The sequence below is a fragment of the Hetaerina americana genome, unplaced genomic scaffold (assembly GCF_022747635.1).
Source record: "Hetaerina americana unplaced genomic scaffold, ioHetAmer1.1.p SCAF_9, whole genome shotgun sequence".
Classification (NCBI taxonomy): Eukaryota; Metazoa; Arthropoda; class Insecta; order Odonata; family Calopterygidae; genus Hetaerina; species Hetaerina americana.
The window spans coordinates 11,011,661-11,034,267 of record NW_027287538.1 but is presented as its reverse complement, the minus strand read 5'-3'; the positions used below and the strand labels follow the sequence as shown (position 1 = coordinate 11,034,267).

Below are 22,607 nucleotides of genomic sequence, written 5' to 3'. Positions count from 1 at the left end.
TACATAATACCTGACTTTATATTAAATTCGAAGCTGGGAATTTCAAAAAGACATTAAAAAAAAAAATATATATATATATATATATATATATATATATATATATATATATATATATATATATATATATATATATATATATATATACACATATCACAGATGATTTCACAATAATTTCCTCTTACCTACATTCAATATTAAATCAATACATATCTCTATGTTTCATCTACGATCCAAGTTCAAATTTTTACAATTCACACCTAAAGTATGTAATGATGGGCCAGGGCTAAGAATTCTTGCACTTCCTAGGCATTCTTCATCAAGATACAACACAGCATACTGAAATTATGCAAAATAATTACAAATTTAATTCTTAAAAAATGAATACCTTAACCAAGCATACAAATATGACTATTAAAACTACCAGAAAAATAACACAAAAGTAGAGCACAGCAAACTTTTAGGTCACCAAATGGATAAATTAAAATATATTTTCATCCAATTTTTTTTGGATCAATAAGAGTAGTGAAATTTATAACAGCAATGTAGATACAACTACAACTGGCATTGATTTAATTTTTAATTTAAACCATACTATAGTTGTATCCCAAAGATAGGATAAGGTGTGACGACAGTCGACCTTTATCTGCATTGAAAGAAGGCATTTTAGACAATTAATGGAAAATGCTAGTTTCAGAGTGATCATATACATATGCCGTCAAAATGAATGAGGCTTTTTCATAATCATAATGTACATCATGCAGCAAACACAGTCCAACATATATGATGTGAAATCGTTGGCGTATGATTCCATATCATTTGTCGCAAGTTTGCGACATGGTACTCCTTTCCTGGCTGCTCCGAATACCCATAACGACCAAAGACACAATGTTTCAAGAGTTTTCCTCCCCCGGCTCCTAAATTGGGTATAAAAGCCCTGATCGCGGGGCGAAAAGAGGTCAGTTGGTTATCTGGCGGTGACCGGTAGAGCACGATGCTTCGGCTATGTTGCGCTTGTCGCGACAGCGTGCCCTATTTCTGACTCAACTTCGGACGAGGGCTCTGCCTAGGTTACGTTCGTCGTGACCGCGTCCGCCCTGCCATACTCCCTTCCTTCCCGACGGACGAGGGCTCTGCCTAGGTTATGCGTGTTGTGACCGCGTCCGCCCTGCCATACACCCTTCCTTCCCGACGGACGAGGGCTCTGCCTAGGTTACGTTCGTCGTGACCGCGTCCGCCCTGCCATACTCCCTTCCTTCCCGACGGACGAGGGCTCTGCCTAGGTTATGCGTGTCGTGATCGCGTCCGCCCTGCCATACACCCTTCCTTCCCGACGGACCAGGGCTCTGCCTAGGTTATGCGTGTCGTGATCGCGTCCGCCCTGCCATACTCCCTTCCTTCCCGACGGACGAGGGCTCTGCCTAGGTTACGCGTGTCGTGACCGCGTCCGCCCTGCCATACACCCTTCCTTCCCGACGGACGGGGGCTCTGCCTAGGTTATGCGTGTCGTGATCGCGTCCGCCCTGCCATACACCCTTCCTTCCCGACGGACGAGGGCTCTGCCTAGGTTATGCGTGTCGTGACCGCGTCCGCCCTGCCATACACCCTTCCTTCCCTACGGACGGGGGCTCTGCCTAGGTTATGCGTGTCGTGACCGCGTCCGCCCTGCCATACTCCCTTCCTTCCCGACGGACGAGGGCTCTGCCTAGGTTATGCGTGTTGTGACCGCGTCCGCCCTGCCATACACCCTTCCTTCCCGACGGACGAGGGCTCTGCCTAGGTTACGTTCGTCGTGACCGCGTCCGCCCTGCCATACTCCCTTCCTTCCCGACGGACGAGGGCTCTGCCTAGGTTATGCGTGTCGTGACCGCGTCCGCCCTGCCATACACCCTTCCTTCCCGACGGACGAGGGCTCTGCCTAGGTTATGCGTGTCGTGATCGCGTCCGCCCTGCCATACTCCCTTCCTTCCCGACGGACGAGGGCTCTGCCTAGGTTACGCGTGTCGTGACCGCGTCCGCCCTGCCATACACCCTTCCTTCCCGACGGACGGGGGCTCTGCCTAGGTTATGCGTGTCGTGATCGCGTCCGCCCTGCCATACACCCTTCCTTCCCGACGGACGAGGGCTCTGCCTAGGTTATGCGTGTCGTGACCGCGTCCGCCCTGCCATACACCCTTCCTTCCCTACGGACGGGGGCTCTGCCTAGGTTATGCGTGTCGTGACCGCGTCCGCCCTGCCATACTCCCTTCCTTCCCGACGGACGCGCGTTGGTTTACTGAGGGTCTAGCCATCCATAAGTTGCGTATACCTTTGTAAATGGTGCATTATAACTGTATGTTGTATAATAAACGATTGTTTGGGTAAGACTCGGTGTAGTTACTCTGACTTTCCCCGATACCCTTTGTGTCGCACCATAGGAACGCCCCTTGCGACAATTCATGGATGTTATGCTACATGTATAATGTTAAATGAGGTAGCCTTCACTCATTCCCATGACTTCTGCCACATAGTATCAGTAGCATGGACATTGGTCCATGGTCCATGGTTGGTGGCAAGGGAGGACTCTTTTTCAAAGAGAACAATGAGCCCACAACAATATGACAGGCATTGCTTGGTCACCAGAAGAAGTGGAATTGTTCCAAAAATAAAACCAATTAGGAAATGAGCACATTTGTTCTGGCTGACAGCATCTGCTGCAAGGATAAAGCGTGCTGGCAATTCACACAATATGCAGTTATATTGAATATTAAGAGTTAATGGAGGTAAAGGATGGGAGGAGTGCAAGACAAAAATAGGACATTTAGAACAAAAAAAAGGGGGCCATCTGATGTATATGTACGGAATTACACACATACATACACATTTTTCATTCACAAACACTCATAAAATTTAAAACAATCAATTTCCCTCCTATCACCTTCTTGCTAAAAATCTTCTTTTTTCAATTTTCCTACCAATCATCAACCCAAAAGGAATTTCAGTGAAATAAAGAAGATTGATTTCATCAACATAGTTGGACCTGAGTTTGGAGTGATTTATATGATGACATACCATTTAATGTGAAGTTTGACAAGTTGATGGTTAGTTCTTTTTCTACTCCAATGCAGCTTTTTCTTTGGGGTTCTATTATTATAATTGAGTCAGTTTTCTCTAGATGTGAAAACACATTTTGCAAAAGCAATTATATGGAATTACTGGCAGATTACAAAAATCTGAAACATCAACATAAGCAATATAAAGCAAATTCAAAAAAAAATTAACACCAGAATCTTCAATTCTACAAACAAAATCAAAGAATCATGGGGAAAAACTGATAAATCTTTGGTTCTCTGAGATTATTCTAGAACTCTAACGAATGCCCCAGAAATCATCGCATCCCTTTTATAAACCATTTTTTGGTTAAACTCAAGCAAAAGGGTCTTCATCACATTGACCTCTCTAGTGACAGAGATAACCCTATACTTCTTGATTCTTGTTTGGGAAATGAGCTGAATGTCACAATTAAAATTTTTTCTCATAAAGATGTACCAGGTCTTAATGATATTACATTTAATATTGTTCTGCTTTCAAATGCCTTAGACAGAGCCCTACTGTTACATCTAATTAAAGAAACTCTTGGATTATGAATACCTTAAAATCTCCTAAATTGCAAATTATTTATAACAGAAAAGGCAAATCAGCTGAAGTTCACAAGTACTGACCAATCAGCCTAATTAACCAATTCACTAGGATTTTAGAGACCATTCAGACAGTCATTTGCTTAAATTTCTTTTAGGCAAACATTCTAGCTATAGGTCAGCATTTTTTTGGAGCCAACAGATCTGTTAACTTTGCCATGCATACTGTAATGACTTAGTTATTAACATCACTTGATCAGGGAATTGAGACACTGGAACTATTTCTGGATTTCTTCAAAGCTTTTGATTTTATTTATCATCAAGTATTGCTCAATAAATTTAATAGATATGGCATACGTGAGCTAGCATTTGATTGGATTAAATCATATTTATGCAAATAAGTTGCACAGTTGCATTAAACACAATGGCCTGCAGTGTTTATCTCACAGTAACAATGTGAAAATTGGGGTACCACAGGGGACAAATTAGGTTTGAATATTGATCCTTGCTCACACATATGAATTACCTCATTACTTTAGCTCTGTCAATAGCCTCCAAGCAATTCTTTTTACTGATGATACTAATATCATATTATCTAATGAATCCTTACACTACATTGAATGTAAAAGTGAACAAGTACTGCAGAAAATAGCACTATGGTGTGCAGCTAACAGCATTAACATTAATGCAGAAAAATGACAGATGATATATTATTCACCTGAATCAAAATTTAATTGCATCTTTTAAGAGCCAAACAAAATCCATTAAAAAGGTTCTCGGTAAAATATTCCTGAGTTTATTTTTATATGGGAGACTCAAGTTCATCATTCATCCAATAAACAGAATACATTTTGCTTTATGTTTAGATTTTTAAAGCAAACTGTGATGCACAGAATAATATGTATTTTGGTAAATTTTATCCATAACTCAGGGATTACCCTTTCCTCTCTGCATACTCAAATTCATGAATTTAACAAAGTGTGTGCATACCTTTCCCAAATGTCATGTAGTATTTTACAATGTCATGTAGCCAGAGTAATCCACGACTAATTTTTTTCTCAATGATAAATCTTTTGGATAAAGTAGTTGATCACTAACCATCCACTCTTAGGCATGTGAGGAAGCCAACCAGATTTAAACACAATTATAATCATCAGTTTACATGCAAAAAAGTCATTTGAAGCACCCAGGACTTAAATATTTGATAGAATTGTCATATTTTGATTATATCAGGTAATACTTTGGCTGACTGATAGATTATTTTATTTTAATTACATAGACAATAGTAACATTTCAAATCACAGAGCTGTTTCTGTTGCACCCTAAATAGAATAATGGCTGTAATTCAAATTTAATACAAGCACATATCAAACAAAGAGAGAAAATTAGCATCATGGATAAATTCATACCTGACCAGGAGAAATGGCTCTCAATGGTTTCGATAAATGAATGATGAGTTTATCACTGTGGGTGAGGCACACTTGGCATTTGGTTAGTTCATGAGCATGCTGGAATCGAAAATCACAAGTAAGTACTCCATTTACAACAAGTGGCAGAGGAGGAGAATGGATCCAATGGGGTTTATCAGTCATAACAAACTCCGTGTAAAGAGAGGGATGACAAGTCCCTGATGCCTGAAAAACAGATAAAATTTTACAGCTAAAAGCCATTTTTAAAGATATTACAATTGATGGCTAATCAAATGGAAAATGCCAAAATAAATTAGTTCTATTATTACATACTAATTGAAATGGAAAATTTCGTACAATGAGAGAACATTTTATCCAACTATGCCATTGTAAATGATATTCCTCTTATGGTAATTAGCATGAAGCAGCATTTACCTTAAAATAAATGACTGCTTTTGGTTAAAATTTTATGGCAAAAAATCATGGATGTGACTTATGAAACCCACAAGAAAAATAGCATGCATAATATCTTAATGCCATTTAAATATCTTGCTAAATCAAGGAAAGGATAAAAGTTAATTTTTACAGAGTAATTAAAAATATCAACTAAAATATTTAAATAAGCCAAAATTACCTCTTTTAGATGGATGTCCACACATTGTTAAGTTTGAGACACATTCCATTAAAAGAATAAACAAAATAGGTGATTTCATTTTTCCTCATGCTAATCTAATTTAAGATAATATCTTGATTGATTATCAACTTTAACAAAAATCAATTTTACATCAATAAAATGAATTGAGCACTTTTTCAAAAGAGTTGGTCTACAGCATAATTTACTCACAAAAATAAGCTAAAAGCTAACATATCACTAACTATCACAATATCATCAATATTGATGGGAAATTGATACCATAAGATACCAGTTCTTGCTTCCTGGACATTGAATTAGGTAGTAAATTATCATGGGATGCTCATATTACCAAGTTACTTTATAAATTAAGCTCCATTTGTTTTCTCATCACAGCGCTCAGGCACACCGTTAGTAATGATGCCCTAACAGCTGTGTATTATGGTTATTTCTCTGCACACGTTATGTACAGTGTCATTTGCTGTAGTTCCTCACCAGAAGCCAGTACGATATTTAAAACACAAAAAAGGGCTGTTGGAATAACGTGCAATGCACCCTGTCACTCCCTCTTTTAAAAGCTTCACATTCTGCCTCTCCCATGTATGTACGTACATATATACAACAATCATCAGTGTTAAATGCAACATTTTATTTCAAAATAGCAATGAAAATTATCATACTTATAACACCAGAACCTCTAAAAACCAGCACAAATCATTTGTAGGAACTAAAAATGCAGCGCTGGGGCCTCTTTCTTTTATCTTTTAAAATTTTAATAAGTGACCTAACAATGTGAGGAATCTCAATCAAATATCACTTTAAAAAAAACCTAGTGAATATCTGCTAAAACATATGTTCTACTCTGTCGAGGAATAACTGCAATTATAATTTGCAACTGAATAACTTTCTTTGGCTTGTCCTTTATTTGTACGACAAATCTTTGGACAATATAAATTGATTATTTCTGCATGAATCTCAATGAATTCATTTTTTCTAGGGGTTACAAAACTAAGTTTTGTAGGTATTTATTATACATGCTATTTATATTATGTATTATTTTTGCAATATATTTTACACTTACACTTGAGCCAGCATTTGAATAATATACTTTAGACAGAAAGTACTCTTCAACATGCATTTGAACTAACTTATACTCAAATATATATGGCACTCCTGTGTTGAATTGGTGCAAAGCTATCTTATGCTAACAACATTTGTACCGCCCCAGGCCTAGATCAATTAACTAGTTATGCCAAAAATACAATTTGCATCCAAGAGGACTGACAGGTTTTCAATACCATACACTAAGTTTTACTACAGAAAATAATTTAAGAAATGCTCTTCGGAGAAACGAATAACTTGACCGGGGTTATATAAAAAAAAACAAAAAATAAAGTTGAAACCAAATGTACTCAGTGACTCACTTACCACCAAGATATCTTGAGTTGAAGAATCTTTATCTATCACAAAATATGGTTCTTTGCACCCTCCGATTCGGCAACGCTGTCCAATGGTCCACTGATGTATTCCTTTGTGTTTCCCAACTATCTTTGCAGTCTCAATATCAATGAAATTTCCAGGATGAGTATTGATGTACTGTTGACATTAAATTGCCTTTATTCATTTTAATTAAAACAGCATTTCCATTATCAATACATCCAGCAGATTTCATCACACCTCTGATATGAATTCCTGAAAATTTCTGGACCCAATGAAACAAATTCCCATGCTCTCCTTCTTTTTTAGCAATGGCGTTAAATTTCCTTCGCCTGCAATTTTTTTCACAGTACTCTTGTCCAAGCAGCCCAAAGGAAATATGCTCCTCTGTAGAGCATTCTGAGATATCTGGCTAAGAAAGAAAGTCTGGTCTTTCTTTCTGTCATTGGCTTTCAGTAGATGCACACCTAGCAGGGGGGAAAAACCCTTATTATGACCTGTGTACAAATCAGAATTCACCAAAACTAATTGGAAATATTTTCAATTTTGAATACCTTCAGTTGAATCGAACTTTTGCAGATATTCACCAAAAGTTGTGCGAGCATAATGTCCAGTAGAAATGGCTTCACCTCCTAGTTCTTCAATGGCATGCTTATAAAATGCTTCAAATTTTATGTGTCTATTGCACATTATATCTGGATTTGGTGTAAGGCCGGATTCATAATCATTAATCAGACAGCTATAAAAAATTTTCAAATTATTTTAAACGATCCTCACCAGTGAATATTTTTCACAATTTTTATAAATATAGCTTCTAAGGGTACTTTTATTCATGTCAGTTAGAGGTAAGGAGTGCAGTAGTCTGTGACCCCAAGCTCAAAGAAAAACTTACAATAATAATCATGCATTTGTTTGTCCAGAGATTTGTTGCATCTGGACATTAGATGAAGTATTATACTAGGCAAAGAACCTTTCAGGAGGGTAAAGAGGTTGGTCAAAGGGATTTTAGGTACGATTGCTTAGAAAAGAAAGGATCACTGAAAACTCTAATATGGAGTGTGGTTTTGTATGGTGTGGAAAATTGGTCATTGAAGTAGGAAGAGAGGCCCGGAAAGGTGAAAGGAAAGGTGTGAATAAAGATGGAAAGGAAAAAAAAATGAATAAGCATGTTGGAGGTGGAGAGAGGGTTTTTGGAGATATCCAAAGGTGCCAAGAAAGGTAGGAGAAAGGCACTTTGATTGGGAATGAATATTAAAGACTGTGATAGAGGAGAGAACATTTAGCAAGCATGGTAGAGAAGGAAAAGAATTGGCATTCTGGATGGAATGAAAGGAGGCCAAATGTATATGGAATTGTTAATTATATGGGTATCAGGTTGTGGCTTATTAGAGGAGGTTAAAAAATTTAGGGGTGTTTAGATGGTGTCCATCGACAACCTATCTTTAACTAACTAATAAAAATTTAACACTTCAGGACCCAGGCTATTCCACTCCATTTTCCCCAGAACTTGAGTGTTCATGCAAAAGTTGAAGTAACTGGTTACTCATGACATGGGTTCACTAGAATTATTACGTGCATTAAAACTATTGTAAAATTGGGTGTTTAACAGGCTAAAAGATAAAGTAAACATGCAAATTATGGATATTCAAATAATCATAACCATGACATAGTAATAAATTATGAACTCCTAAACATATTTCTGATCGGAAAAACTCTTAATCTTCTCATCAGTAAAGCAAGAAATAAGGGGAGCTGTGAATCTTAATAAAAAGTAAGATATTATTAATTTTATGTTAAATTTCACTTATTTTTACTTCCTAGTCCATATTACTATAATTTACTAAGATTATATTTTATTTGTTATTTCATGTGCTATTTCATTCCAAAAAGATTGTGAGAAACTACTTTTGAAAGTTAATAAGTTAATACTACTTAGTTTGAACTACATTTTCCCACCTTTAGGCCTTTCCTTTTTTTTCAAATTTTTATTTTATTAAAAAAAGTCATTTCTCTGCAGGAGACTGACTGGGAAAAATTTTCCCTAACTTAGGAATTTCTATGTAACCACTGAATGATAAAGTGCCCAGTTTAATGAATATTGCTAAGGTGTCAGTAAAGAATTTTAAACAGGGTATCTTTGGTGATACACATGGCTGCTGATAAGATTTAACTTGCTTTGTGGGTTGAACGACAGTTTGATTTGCCCCCACCCCCTCAAAGCTATTACACATTGCATCCATACTTAATACTGATAAGTGTTCCTCAAAGTGAACTGGAAATTACGAAACTGATATGGAACATAAATGGCTGTGAGGCAAGAAATTTGCTCTAAATATAAAAGGCGGTCATGCAATAGGGTAAAATATTACTGTAATCATCTCAAAAAGTTAGTTTTATAGTTGAGTGCAGAACCTTCAGCATACTAAGCCTAATAGAATATAAAATACACACGTGGGTAGATATTTTCCTGAGCCAACTATGACTTCCAAGGAAATTCTGTTTTGTACACAAAATTACCCGACTTGGGTGTTGGGATTGTTTCATCACCTTAATTTAGGGTGTTTATGTCCTATTGGTTAGATTGAATAAAAGTGTATGCTGATTTGGGGATGCTTTAAAACAAAACAAAGCAATCAACATAAAGGTCAGTTTGACAGGTGAGGGTAGAGCTCACCTAATGCTAAGCACTACGTGGTGCGTGAAATGCACACATCAGGGCTCGGAGAACCTGTGCCTTTCCTTGTGCCACCTGCGGTTTCCTAGGAAGATTTCCTACCCAAAAAATCGCACAGCACAGGTGAAGCTGAGGGTGCCCAGAGGCGTGCTCAATGATTGAAACTGGGCCCTCAGGTCAATAGCCCAATACTTGACCCTCTGGACTAAGAAGATTAAAGGTGATTTTCTATTTCACTCCTAGGTTTCTAAGTTATTATATTTTTGACTGAGGAGTTTATCCATTCCTTCTGACCTGATTTCAAATATTGGGCCAGGGTTCGTGTTTTAACACTAGCAGTGCCCAGAGGCATTACCTGGAATCTAATCCAGATATCACTAAGAGACATAAACAAATTTACCTGAAAACCTCCAGCCAATACTCTTTCACAAAATTTACAACATGAAATGGCACCCCAATCTTTTTACAAATCCATTCTGCATCACTAATATCGTCTTGGGATGAACAAACTCCTTTTTCATCAAGTACATCCCAATTTTGCATGTATACACCAATAACCTCATATCCTGTTTGAAAAAAGATTTATATTAGAACAATAAAATTTTTTTCCAGAATAGGGAGCAGACAAATTAATCAACATATAAATTTCTTTCAGAAGATAATAAATGTGACGGAATCTGTCAACTGTATAATATTTATAACTATGCATTAAGAGGTAATACACACAGCCATAATACATGGTCAAGAAATAAGTTAGACATCATCAAATGCAGATTTTCGAAAACCTTCAACCATTCGGATAACCTTACCTTAAAAATCTTTTAGACAATCCACCATATTGCAAGCCAGACTAGCTATAATGGGTTCAAAAATTTAATTCAGGATTGGTTGATTTAGAACTCCTTGTATTCTTTAAGTGAATATTTTGAACTGGACTTCTCAAGAGTGAAATCATAATACATGCACAATTACATACATACACTCTTCACCCAGGTAATGAATGCATGTCTTTATATGGTTTTCTTTTACCGACATCTCTAGTGGCAAGTGCTGCTCTTTGATGAATAAAGATTTAATTGGTACTGGATGTCTTGGAAAGTATTATGGATTTGACCCTGAAGTCATTGGGAAAAATATGCCTAAATGACACTTATTAAGAAATTGAAAGGTCCTTATATCTGGGATTATGTAGGGGTAGTTACTTCATTCAAGATTCAGTGGCATTTCTGTAGAAGAGATTCCCTTTGCCGAATATTCCTAAGTGAATCAATATCTGTCTGGCATTCCATATTAAACTGGTTTCGTTGCAGCCGAATGCAGATAACAGTCACATAACAGCTAAATGGAAAATTCACCAGACAAATAGACAACATGCGAATCAATATTACTTTACCTTTACTTTTCAATAGAAGAGTCGACACCGCACTATCTATTCCTCCAGACACTGCTGAAATAACCCTCTTGACAGCAGCCATTCATTAAAATTTCTGGTAAGCAAATTTATGACGAAAAAAGGGTAAATGTGCTAACAAAAACTTCAGAACACGAAAGAAATATTTGACAATTCACAAAAACAAAAGGAAATATTTTCACACCACTACAAGTAAAACAAATATATCATGTTATTAACGTTTTAGCTCAAATAAAATCGGATCAGTAGGCACAGGCTCTAATTGATAGACATTAAATTCCAGAATACCTTTTCCCATACGCCGGGCAATTTTTCTAGTAAGTATAACGCAACGAAATGCGCTTGGGCGCTCGCTTCAAATGTGCAAGTAAGCCATTGATAGCTGTAAAAATGCCGTTCAAGACTGCAGCCACAATTATAGCTAGACAGCGTATCAACTCAATGAAAACTTATGAAGAAATTATTTTTGATAGCAAGAATGAGAAGTGAAAAAGCTTCAAATTGTGAATATTTCGATTGAGCCTACTTTCATAAATATGAATAATGGGGAGTGGTACGAAATAAATCCTTTTCCGCGGGCATATAGAGCCGAAATACATATTTATCCGACCAGGTGTAATCCAAGGATTATTCGCTAAAGATTCCTGTACTACAAATGCAGGTCCTAACTTCTGTGTTAAAATGTGATAATATTTATGGAACTTACTAAAAATATAAGTAATCTCTCTGTACATATTGTTTTCATTTTTGATGTTTACCAATGTAAACTTAAAATCGAAATATTCAAAAGAAATAACAAAAATGACATCATGAGGGACTGACAAATATAATAACTTCTAATACAGTATTGTACGACTTTGAACCTTAAAATTGCCTCCTTTTTTACGGGCACTCATTTTTAATTTGGAATCATATTTTGAAAGCAATTTACTTTTTAATGGATTCTTCTGAAATAGGCAAGTCCTTTTAGTGCACTTCATTTTTTATTTGGAATTTTTTAATGCTAATTTATTTTAGCAATCAGATAAAAATTTTCACTGTCCATTTTAGAGATTTTCATAATTTGTTCTATGCTTTAATTTGAAATTCGTCATTGCTACTCTATCCTACTTATCTTTTATCACTCCTCATATTTACCCCCACCAGTGAAGTTCTGGCCATCATTTTTGATTGAATACGCCTACAATAAAGTTTTATGATGTCTCAATGGTCTACATTTTTGATAAATGAGAATAAGCACATGAGGCTCGCATGCTAGGTTACCTACCTCTCCTCCGAAACCTTTTGGAAAATGTCAATAGTATAGACAACTAGGAAGAATCTATGCAGTAAGGAATCAATAGGACAGATAAGTAGATAAATATGTTTATGCTTACAAAAGTTTATGAATGGAAGTCGAAATAACTGGTTTTGTATTTTGAGAAGCGGAAGTATGTCTCGTGGCATGTCAACGCGAGTTAAACAGCTTGGTGTTATCGAATTTTTGCCTTCCCCTCATCGTCCTAGGTGTAATGATTACCCTTGAAGTGCCTCTTGAGTCGAGGAAAAAATAAAAACTGCAAGGCGTAAGATCGGGGGAATAAGGAGGATTTTGTTTGTTCTTGTCTTGAGACGGCGTACTGGACCCATCGTGCACAGATTTTACGGTATTCCAATTGTTCAATAATGAAGCCGACACGTTCCTTGGATATTATAATATGGTTTGCGATGCGCTTTTGAGTGATTCGCCGGTCATTTTGAATCAAATACAGTGATCGGGCGTTCGCTGCGTGTTTCATCAACAATTATGGCTTTTCCAGGCTCGCAACCACGAAATTTTACTACCCATCGATTTGCAAAAGACCTATCAACAGAATCATCACCATAAGAATCCTTAAAACGACGTTGAATCTCAGTAGGAGTCGCTTCTTCAGCAGTTAAAAATGCGATAACAGCACGCGGTTTAACTCGCGTTGACATAGCACTAGAACACGCCTCCATACTTCCGCTTCTCAAAGTACACTGGATGAATGTAACGACCTCAAACCTGCACATGCGTGTAAAGGGGGAATGTTACTTCCACATGCTAATAGAAGTCTTTCTGAAGGTGATATTATTTGTTGTCTACAAGCATGTGTGCATTAGTTTTCAGCCTACCCTCATATGTACAAATAGGTTCGAAACATTTTTTGTGGTTCAAATACGAAGGCGAAACTGAGAAGGAATCGTTTATATGTGCGCGCATTATATGAGAGAAAGTAACGGCGAACCTCCATAGAATTTAGACAAATGTTTTCTAAGCATAATATCCGAAAAAGTGCACTGAAATTACCATTTTTAAGAATATATTTTCGGTGTTGTTCATCATCGGTGATGCGAAAATTTGAGTCACAATCACCTTAGCGATAGCTAAAATTCTTTGACTTTCTCGTATATTCAACGATAGCATTTTACTGGAATGAATAATGAAATGTCCTTAAAATTTTTCAGTCCACTTGAACGCATTGTCAACATCATAATCGTCAGAAAACAATGCATTTCTTGAAATAACGGAGCATCTAAAAGATGTTTCAATTATACGTACACAACGGCGATGTTCCAAGTAGACCGCGAAGCAATTAAGCTGATTATTTAATGATTACCCGTGGTTGAAAAAAATGGAATCGACAACTTTTTTGACAAAAATAACAAGGAGTAATATTGAAATATTCCCCATTTACATGAGTCCATTTTCTTGGAAGTTTTCCGTGTTCACCTTAATTAAGGGCCGAAGTAACCTAAAAATATGTCTAAGGATTAGGAAGATCCCAATGTAATCATAGATTATGAACTGTTAAGGACATACAATGGAAGAAGGGGGCACTTGATATCTGGGCCTGGCAAATTTCTATTTAGCAAGAATAAAATGAAAGGGAGCTTAATTTATACTAGAGTTTTCACTAGGGTTCAGGAAAATCATTTTATTAAATTATATAACTACTTTATTGCTAATTTTCTTACACTGTACGATCTTCAGGTAAGTGTGGCTGTTATAGGCGCAACAAAAATATTTAGAATAACCTCATTATTGCGTGTAAATAAATACTTCATTTTTCCGTCCTTTTGAAAGCAATGAGCGCAAATCATAATCGAGAAAATTGCGGTTGAAATGACCTGGTTAGCTTGCTGAAGGTTAATTGCTACAAACACTGCCTCGGTCATCGATGATGTGTGCGTCATGGATTTTCATCTGCGCCGATACAGTGTTACGATATGACCTCAATCTTTGGAATACCTTATCTATCCTAGCCTATCGAACAAAATTTGATTGAATCGTGTACTTCAGGTGTGAAAAATAAACAATTGATTCGAAAATTGAAATCATATGATAAATTACTCGATGCTAGCACATAGTATTCACGAAATTCGAGAAATATTAAAAGAGGCCATTTTCTAATCTATTTTCCTCAACGAGAACAAAAATCAGGATTGCTAACGAACTAGGACTCGGACGTGCAAAATCCCTTTAAAAAGGAAGTTATTTTGCCGCGCCCTGTGTAAGAGGCGCGATAAAAGTATTTGCTTGTCTTGGAATGAAACTGAATTGATTCATGCGCTGAATCATTTGCATGACATGTACGTTAAAAGATGCGTGATTTCGAAGGGGTAAAACTCCATATTTTCATAACGAGGAGTATGTGAAAGAATTTATTGCACAAGGCTGTTACATTTGTTGTCTTTCTAAGAAAAATTCATTTCTGTGAGAAAGGCGAAGAATTTCCATCTCTACCCGCCTCTAAATCTCGTGGGGGTTGGCGTGGTACCATTGCTAACTGGGTACAGCCAGTGACTATGGCCCACCGGAGTGTCCCAAGTTCAAATCTGAATGCTGTCTTGGGACACTCACAGCTGAACTAAATGTTGTAGATAGTTCCGGGTGTCCTATACGGATCTTATATATCTATTAGAGGGCAAATAGTCATTTTTTTGACTCTGGGCCAAGTTACTTAATTGGAGACTTACTAATTCATTGATTGCTTAATAGCCAATCCCGGCTCACAAATTTGACAGATTTTTCATAAATTTTCCAAACTATTTATTTCGATTTCCATTCATGAACTCCTCCATGTACTTGTATAAACATATATACTTATATGTCCTTTTGCTCCCTCACACGTAGATTCATCCTAGTTGTCTATACTATTGGAATTTTCCGAAAGGTCTAGGGGGAGAGGTAACCTAGCATTCAAGTCTCATGTACTTTCCCTCAATTGCTAAGAATTGTTAACCCAGTAAAACGTTATTGTTAGGCATATTCCATAAAAAATGATAGCCAGAACTTCTCTGGCATGGGCAAAGATGAGAAGCGATAAAGATAGGCAGCATAAAGCACCAACTATTACTTTCCAAAAATAAAGCATTGAACAAATCATTTTAATATCAAAAACGGATATTAAAAAATGTTAGCTAATTTATGGAATACATTTTCAATAAATAACTTCCAAATACAAAATGCGCCGTGATGCCTGTACCTTATTTCTCATAACTTAACATAAAATACGAAAATGTAATTTAAATCCCTGAAAAATCAAGAGAACTTGATGCAATCGTGAAATTATAGAAATTGGGGAATATGTGAAATTATCGTAATTTGTGAGAATTCGTTTACTGCTATGATGGCAACATTATGAAGATTAAAGGGATGTTCAGTGGCAACATCGGCAGGTCGATAACTTCATATTCAGATGAAGACGTAACGAGTGTGTGAATTGGGATATACGAGGTCTGTCCAATAAACACGCGAACGTAAGCCATTAAAACTTAATTTTGTAAAATTTAATCCACATCGATTTTGTCCCCTTCAAAGTACTCTCCATTCGTTGCTATGCACTTATTCCATCTTCTCTATTCCACTGTTTAAAGCACCCTTGGAAGCCCTTCGCAGTTATGCTTTTTAGTTTTCTCGTCGTTTCATGCTTTATTGTGTCCACATCTTCCTAGTGAAGTGCCCTCATTACTTTTTTGCATTTTGGGAATAGGAAAAAGTCGCAGGGGGCGAGACCTGGCGAATAAGGAGGATGATCAAGGATTATGATTGAATTTTTCGCCAGAAACGGGTGAACAGTCAATGCTGAATGTGCAGGTGCATTGTCATGGTGAAGGATCCATCCATCGCCTTGAGTCAAATTTGGTCGCACACGATCTCTCAAACGCTTGAGAACTGTAAGGTAAAACTCAGCATTCACTGTTTGTCCTTCAGGAAGAAATTCATTATGAACAACACCTTCGACATTAAAGAAAACCATGAGCATGACTTTGATCGGCTTTTTTTTGATTTTTTGGTTTGAGGTTAATCTTTTGCTTGTCGCTCATTGCTTTGCGATTTTAGTTCACTGTCATACTCGAAAAACCACCATTCGTAACTAGTGATTACCCTATTAAGAAATCCAGCATCGTTTTCAAGTGAATTTTTCCAGTCAGTAACACATTCAACACTTTTCAACTTTAGATCTGGCGATAGCAGCTTTGGAACGGTTTTTGCACTCATTTTTTTAAACGAATGTTCGGTTAAAATAGTGTGCAATGTTAATATTCCTAAATTCAGTTCACCAGCTATAATTCAAACAGTTTTCGCCGATCGGTAAGGATAAGGGACCGCACACGATCAACACAGGTCGTCGTCAACACAGGTGGTTGAAGGTCGTCCCGGCCTTGCATCATCCGTGGCGTCTTTTCGGCCATATTAAAAACGCTTAGTCAACTTGAAAACAGATTATTTTCTTCAAAGCAATATCACCGTAAAAAGTTATCAACATTTCAGTGATTGCTTGATCACTTTTACCGCACTTGACCAAAAACCTGGGGTTGATTCGTTGCCCCGTGATCTCGTCAATTTCCATTTTTGACAAACAGTAAAAACAAGAACAACAGAAAATAACATAACTGGCACCATGCGCACAGCTCGATAACCCGCCAAACACAGACGATTCATTGGGTCTCACGACACTGGCGCCGCTAGTGGGCGGGGCTATAGTCCACGTCATGGCCGCCAGATTGCACCAGTACGCGTATTTATTGTACAGATCTCGTATACATATTATACGGTTACCTATCATTTTCCCGAATAGTATTTTTCCCGAAAGTCCCATTCCCGAATGACAAATTCCCGTACGCAATTTCCCGAATACTACTTTCCCGAATAATAGTTTTCCCGAATGAGTTTAAAAAAACAACGCAACCCAGCCCAACCCAACCAAATGAAAATTATAGATGCAACGAATTAGAATACTTGCAGAATATCGCACACAATATTGTATTGTGATTAAAATAGTGTAATAAAATTTTGATTTAAATAAGATTTTGTAAGATTTAACTAAGATTTTGTACTCATTCGGGGAAAAAATTATTCGGGAAATTGCATTCGGGAAATGACATTCGGGAAGGTGACAATTCGGGAAAATCCGTTCGGGAAAATGATGGGATACCGTATTATACGCGTGCTACTTTGTGCATGCGTGATTTCTCTTGCAAGGCTAGTGTCACTTACAGGTATCTTACTACGCATGTGTTCCTAGTTGCCATCCTTGGTACACAAAATTTCCTGGACATTTATATTTGCGGACACGCAAAATCTAAATACGTAGTCTGTGTAAATATGCGAACTGATACAATCTGGCGGACATGACTGTTATAAGATGGAATAAGAGCATAGCAACGAATGGAGCGTACTTTGAAGGGGAAAAAATCGATGTACCTGTAGACTAAATTTTGCAAAATGAAGTTTTTATCGTCTCAGTTCTTGTATTTATTGGACACACCTCGTACGACCTCATTTCTCGAGTCCGAGATAATTGGTCAATTCCCTTTGGTGATAGCTACGTGTATCACTGCCATAAAAATACCAATTTTGCGTACGCATGCTAGTAATATCCGAACAAAAATATAAATCGGGACAAAACCTTTTGATCAATGGAAATACAAGTTTCGACTAACAAAATTACTCGTGATGGAATCTTGACACTTCACCAGGAATATGGATGCGAAAAAAGACCGAGTGATTTATTTATTTATTTTGCATTATTCCGAAAACAGCACTTTGGCATTTACATCGGAGTGTGAAAAATGATATAACGATTGACGCAATTACTCGTGAATACACCCAAGCCCTAGGTGGAGGAAAACCCACCTAGGGCTTGGGTGGCTAGCGGGAATGCAACCCGTAACCTCTGGAGTTGGCAGGCGAGGACGTTACCCCGCCGGCCCCGGTGGTGGCGGGGTATCGTCCTCGAAAATGCCCTTGAAAACTGCGTCTATTTTTATGGAACAAATTTCTTTGTTGTACTCGACAAACTTCATTAATTCCAAATGCAGTTTCATTGTCTAAGTGCCATTGTCGATTATGGCTATCAATATCATAATCCCTGACTTCAGTGTTGAGTTAATCCAATGAAAACTGAGGGTTAGAACTCTACGGGCGGGAATGAAAAATGAGAAGCGATGAAGACGGGCTTGAGAAGGGTTAAAGTATGACTTCAAAGAAATGACACAGAAAAAGTCATCATAATGACGAGATTTAACAGCGACGAATGCGCAATGCAACGATTACAGAGTGTTAATATCACTCGCCTTGATCGGAATCCCGGTCAAGGCGAGTGATTTTTACACTCCCCAATCGTTGCATTGTAATGCACATTTAGCGGATGACTCCGTTAAAAGTTACTGTAACGGCATTTCGCGCAGTTTCTTGGAAGTGACGAAGGTATCTAATCATTAGTATGAATTATCGATAAACCACAAAATGGAATTGATATGTATTTCTCTTTCATGCCGGGTGAAGTTTGACGAATAGTCATTAAAGTAAACGAAATAAAATGAATTTTATGATGATTTATTCACAAGTATTTTCTTTTCATGTTAATTCATACGAGTACGCTTTTACCCTCGATCATGACGCTTAGGCATGAAACAGCGTTCATAATTTATAGTGTCCAGAATAATACGAGTGCAATGACCCCACAAAGCCCTGAAGGCGTTGTAACAATGTAACTATTTCATAGTGAATATTCTTCGAGATTCAGATGGGCAGTGAATAGGGATGGTGCTCTACTTGTAAGTCTTGGACGTCTGTCGGGAGTCCCAGGTTCAGATTTACGTACGTGGGGCCTCTCGATAGATCAGTTAAAATCCCATTGTTTTCATTTTCTGACCACAAGGCGCCCATTTATAAAAAATGTGTCAAATTAAAAGTTACTGTTGTTTATTTGTGCAAAGACGTCTAAATACAGTAAAATTGTTCTAAGGCTCATCCTAAAGTTTCATAGCTTACAAGATGTAGAATGTTTTAGTACTAAATTCACTTTTCCTTTAAGATTACTTTCGAACAGACTAGTGGCATTGAAGATGCGGGCCCTTGAAGTTTGTGGGAAGGAGTAGGTGGTACAAGAACAAAATTGATCTCCCATCATGGATGCATAATTCTCCCACATTAAGGCTTGAATTGTGGGGAGCTCTCAACATACCAATCAAAATCAACCTTCGGGTTGCCTCCTTTGACGTTAGTTGATGACTTGAGAGATGGTTGAAGTGTGGAAATCCATTTTTGCAACGCACGAAAAAAGAATCACAGACTTTGCGTTTCCACAGGGAAGTTCATTCATACTCGTCAAAAAGTCAGTGACCCATCGAACGCGTTTTCATTTTTTTGAATACTTCCCTTTTTTTAACCGTTGAAACTGAACGTAAGATTCTGAAATCACATCAGTACGAGAAGAGTAAACTATGAGTAAAACTTTATACTGTCCACCCTCAGTTGCACCCAAGCCGTGTGATTTTTCGGGTACCAAATCTTCCTGGGAAACCATAGGTGGCACAGGGAAAGGATCTGCCCCCCCTAACCCGATGTGTGTATTTCAATCGCCGTTGGGCTCAGTATTGCGTGAACTCTACCATCACCTATCAAACCGACCTTTGGGTTGATATATTTTACTTAAAATCTATAGAATGACATTATAGCTGAGTAGTTGTTTTTCGTAAGGATAACTTTGAACATGAATTTTTAAAAGGAAAATTCGCTTTACTACATAATATAAAGCACTTAAAATTCATACTTGGGTACATTTAATTTATCTAAATTAAATTATAAATAGGGTCTCCTCGTGCTATGTAAAATATAGGGGTGTCCCAGGCTAGATCCCCTCGGGGTTTTGCACCTCCTAGTTACCCTGCTGTGAATTGTTGTAGATATCCAATAAAAGAGAGAAATAATCCGAAAAAATGATCGGTATCTATGATCCACTCTTCTTTAACTATGAAGTCGTTTGGTTTCCAGTGAGCATACTGCTTTCTCTAGAAAATAAAATATTGGGGGCAGCGTCACAGGCGTCGCCCAAAATCGTGTTAATAAGATACACCTAAAACCGCAAAAGATGGGAAATGCTGGCCTAGCTCTCTCCCACTAGAGGAGGTCAGGTGGAGAAAGACCTCCAAATACGTGTCTTTCGTCACTGGACTTAAGAAAGATTTTTAGGTCTCTCTCGTATAAAATTAGAAATCGGAAAACGATAAAGGTCGGAAAGAGGAATATTTATAATAATGTGCGGCATTATAGTAAGCTTATAGCTTTGTTAATATAGAGCATAATCAATCAAATGTTTCTTGTTCATTTAACGTAGTTAACTTTGCGCTTGAACTCTTAATGTAATAAGCGGAAATATGCACAATTCCTTATGAATCTTGACCGTGCATTCTTAAGATGCCATAGCATTCGGAAAATACTGTCGCAAACAAGTGATAATACATGTGAATATCTATTGGAACCAAGTGTTAAAAAAAAATCATTCCTATTATTGAGCACATATCTACAGCAGATTTCCGCCTCAAAGAAGTGAATTCCTAGTGGTCCACACCTGCAATCAGTTGTAGTGAAACAGCAGGTAGGCAGTGGTTTCATAACTCCGAGGAAGAATAGCAAAATTCATAATAATAAGGGTGCAGAATAATATAAAGGAGTGTAACACATCGGCTACCACATCAATGTGCATACACATATACGAATATTCATCTGATTGCAGAATAAATGACGCAATGAACATCGCTAGTTACAAACTTAGCTAGATTAGTCATTCATATTAAATTCAATTATAATTTTTTCTTTTGACCACTATACATCCATTTTCTATTAAAATAACGTTGGTTCTCCAAAATTACAGGTTCTACAGCTCAATTCCTATAGCGGGGACACTAGTAACCCTGTAGTAGGGGTGTTAGAAGAAGAAAGCGTTGGCAAAACAAGCATTCCTAGCATTGAAACTAATGACACGCACTTGTGTAAACTATTAGCAACTATTACTAGCAGACATACATGGTCCATTATGAAAGTATAGCGCGTGATTTTAATGTTACGCGACTATCCATGGCAGGGCGGTAAAAACCGGTCGGGAAATGTGGTGGGGTCTGGCCTTCCAACGCAACCGGTCGCCAGTTTACACCGAGCAGTCTGAGGGGAAAGACGTGCCTCTGCGTGAAGTGTGTTTTTAGACTCTGTAACACGGCGATGGAGCGTTCGCTTCACAATGACAATGGTCCCAGTCACACGTCCTTCATCGTAACGAACTTCCTGGCTCGGAGCACCACCGTGGTCCCCCAGCCACCTTACAGGGCTCCGTCCGACTTTTGTTTGTTTCCCCGACTGATGAGAAAGCTGACAGGAAAGCAGTGGGAGACCGTGAAAAACATCCAAAATCATGTTACAACGTAGGCATTCCCGTCGAAGAGTTTCAGGGTGCCTGTCAGGCGTGGCAGACACATTTCCGCAAGTGTATTGATGCAGGGGAAGAGTATTTTGAAAAATATTAAGCAGTTGTTCAAGTACGATCAATAAATCTCTTTTTCCAAGTTAATGCGCATTACTTTAATAGTGGACCAGGTAAACCTTAGCGCACATTTTAATTGGGGCGTAGAAATATGATGGAAAAGTGAAACCTAGTTTTTGAGTTTCAAGATAAGAGCATAGTTGGAAGGCTTTTCGATGTGTGCATTGGGAACAATTGAGAAAATTACATGGACAGAGCAGAAGAATATTTAAAATGGTGGAAGAAGTTTCTAAATGAAACCCGAAGATGAAAGAAAAAGAGTGAAGAAACCATTGACAGGCTTTTATTTCTAGATCTCTTTCTTCCAAAACTTTCTTTTACCACATAAAAAATATTTATGCGAACATTTAAGCATATTTTCGATACTTGGTACAATGAAATGAGCTTCGAGCATTCATATCAGTCTTCTCTATACTCGCCATGCCTTTGTAAATCCTGGATTGCAAACATTAGTTGCAGTCATTTCAAAATTGCTCTACAAAAAAATCGAGAATATTATCCTACTATTATGCAAATGCCACTACTACATCATAACACTGCAAACATCAAAATTCGAACAGGTAAGGGAAAATTCAATGTCTTACCTATTGTGTGCGTGTGAA

The 22,607-nt window shown here is 37.6% G+C and overlaps 1 protein-coding gene across 2 annotated transcripts; it reads right to left on the bottom strand.

Annotated features, from left to right (window-relative positions):
* Window positions 1-136: 136 nt before the first annotated feature.
* On the bottom strand, window positions 137-11,491 carry LOC139698816 (mitochondrial tRNA-specific 2-thiouridylase 1). Of its 2 annotated transcripts, XM_071597741.1 has the most exons (8): window positions 11,465-11,491; window positions 11,159-11,252; window positions 10,166-10,331; window positions 7,646-7,830; window positions 7,332-7,558; window positions 7,083-7,250; window positions 5,024-5,248; window positions 137-336 (listed from the first exon to the last, which is right to left on the bottom strand). In XM_071597741.1, the coding sequence occupies exons 2-8, from the start codon at window positions 11,238-11,240 to the stop codon at window positions 220-222; spliced, it is 1,170 nt and encodes a 389-aa protein (XP_071453842.1). In that variant the 5' UTR covers window positions 11,241-11,252; window positions 11,465-11,491; the 3' UTR covers window positions 137-219. The 2 variants fall into 2 exon arrangements, with proteins under 2 accessions (XP_071453842.1, XP_071453843.1); XM_071597742.1 differs by lacking the exons at window positions 5,024-5,248; window positions 11,465-11,491 and having other exon boundaries at window positions 11,159-11,413.
* Between the last annotated feature and the right edge of the window lie 11,116 nt (window positions 11,492-22,607).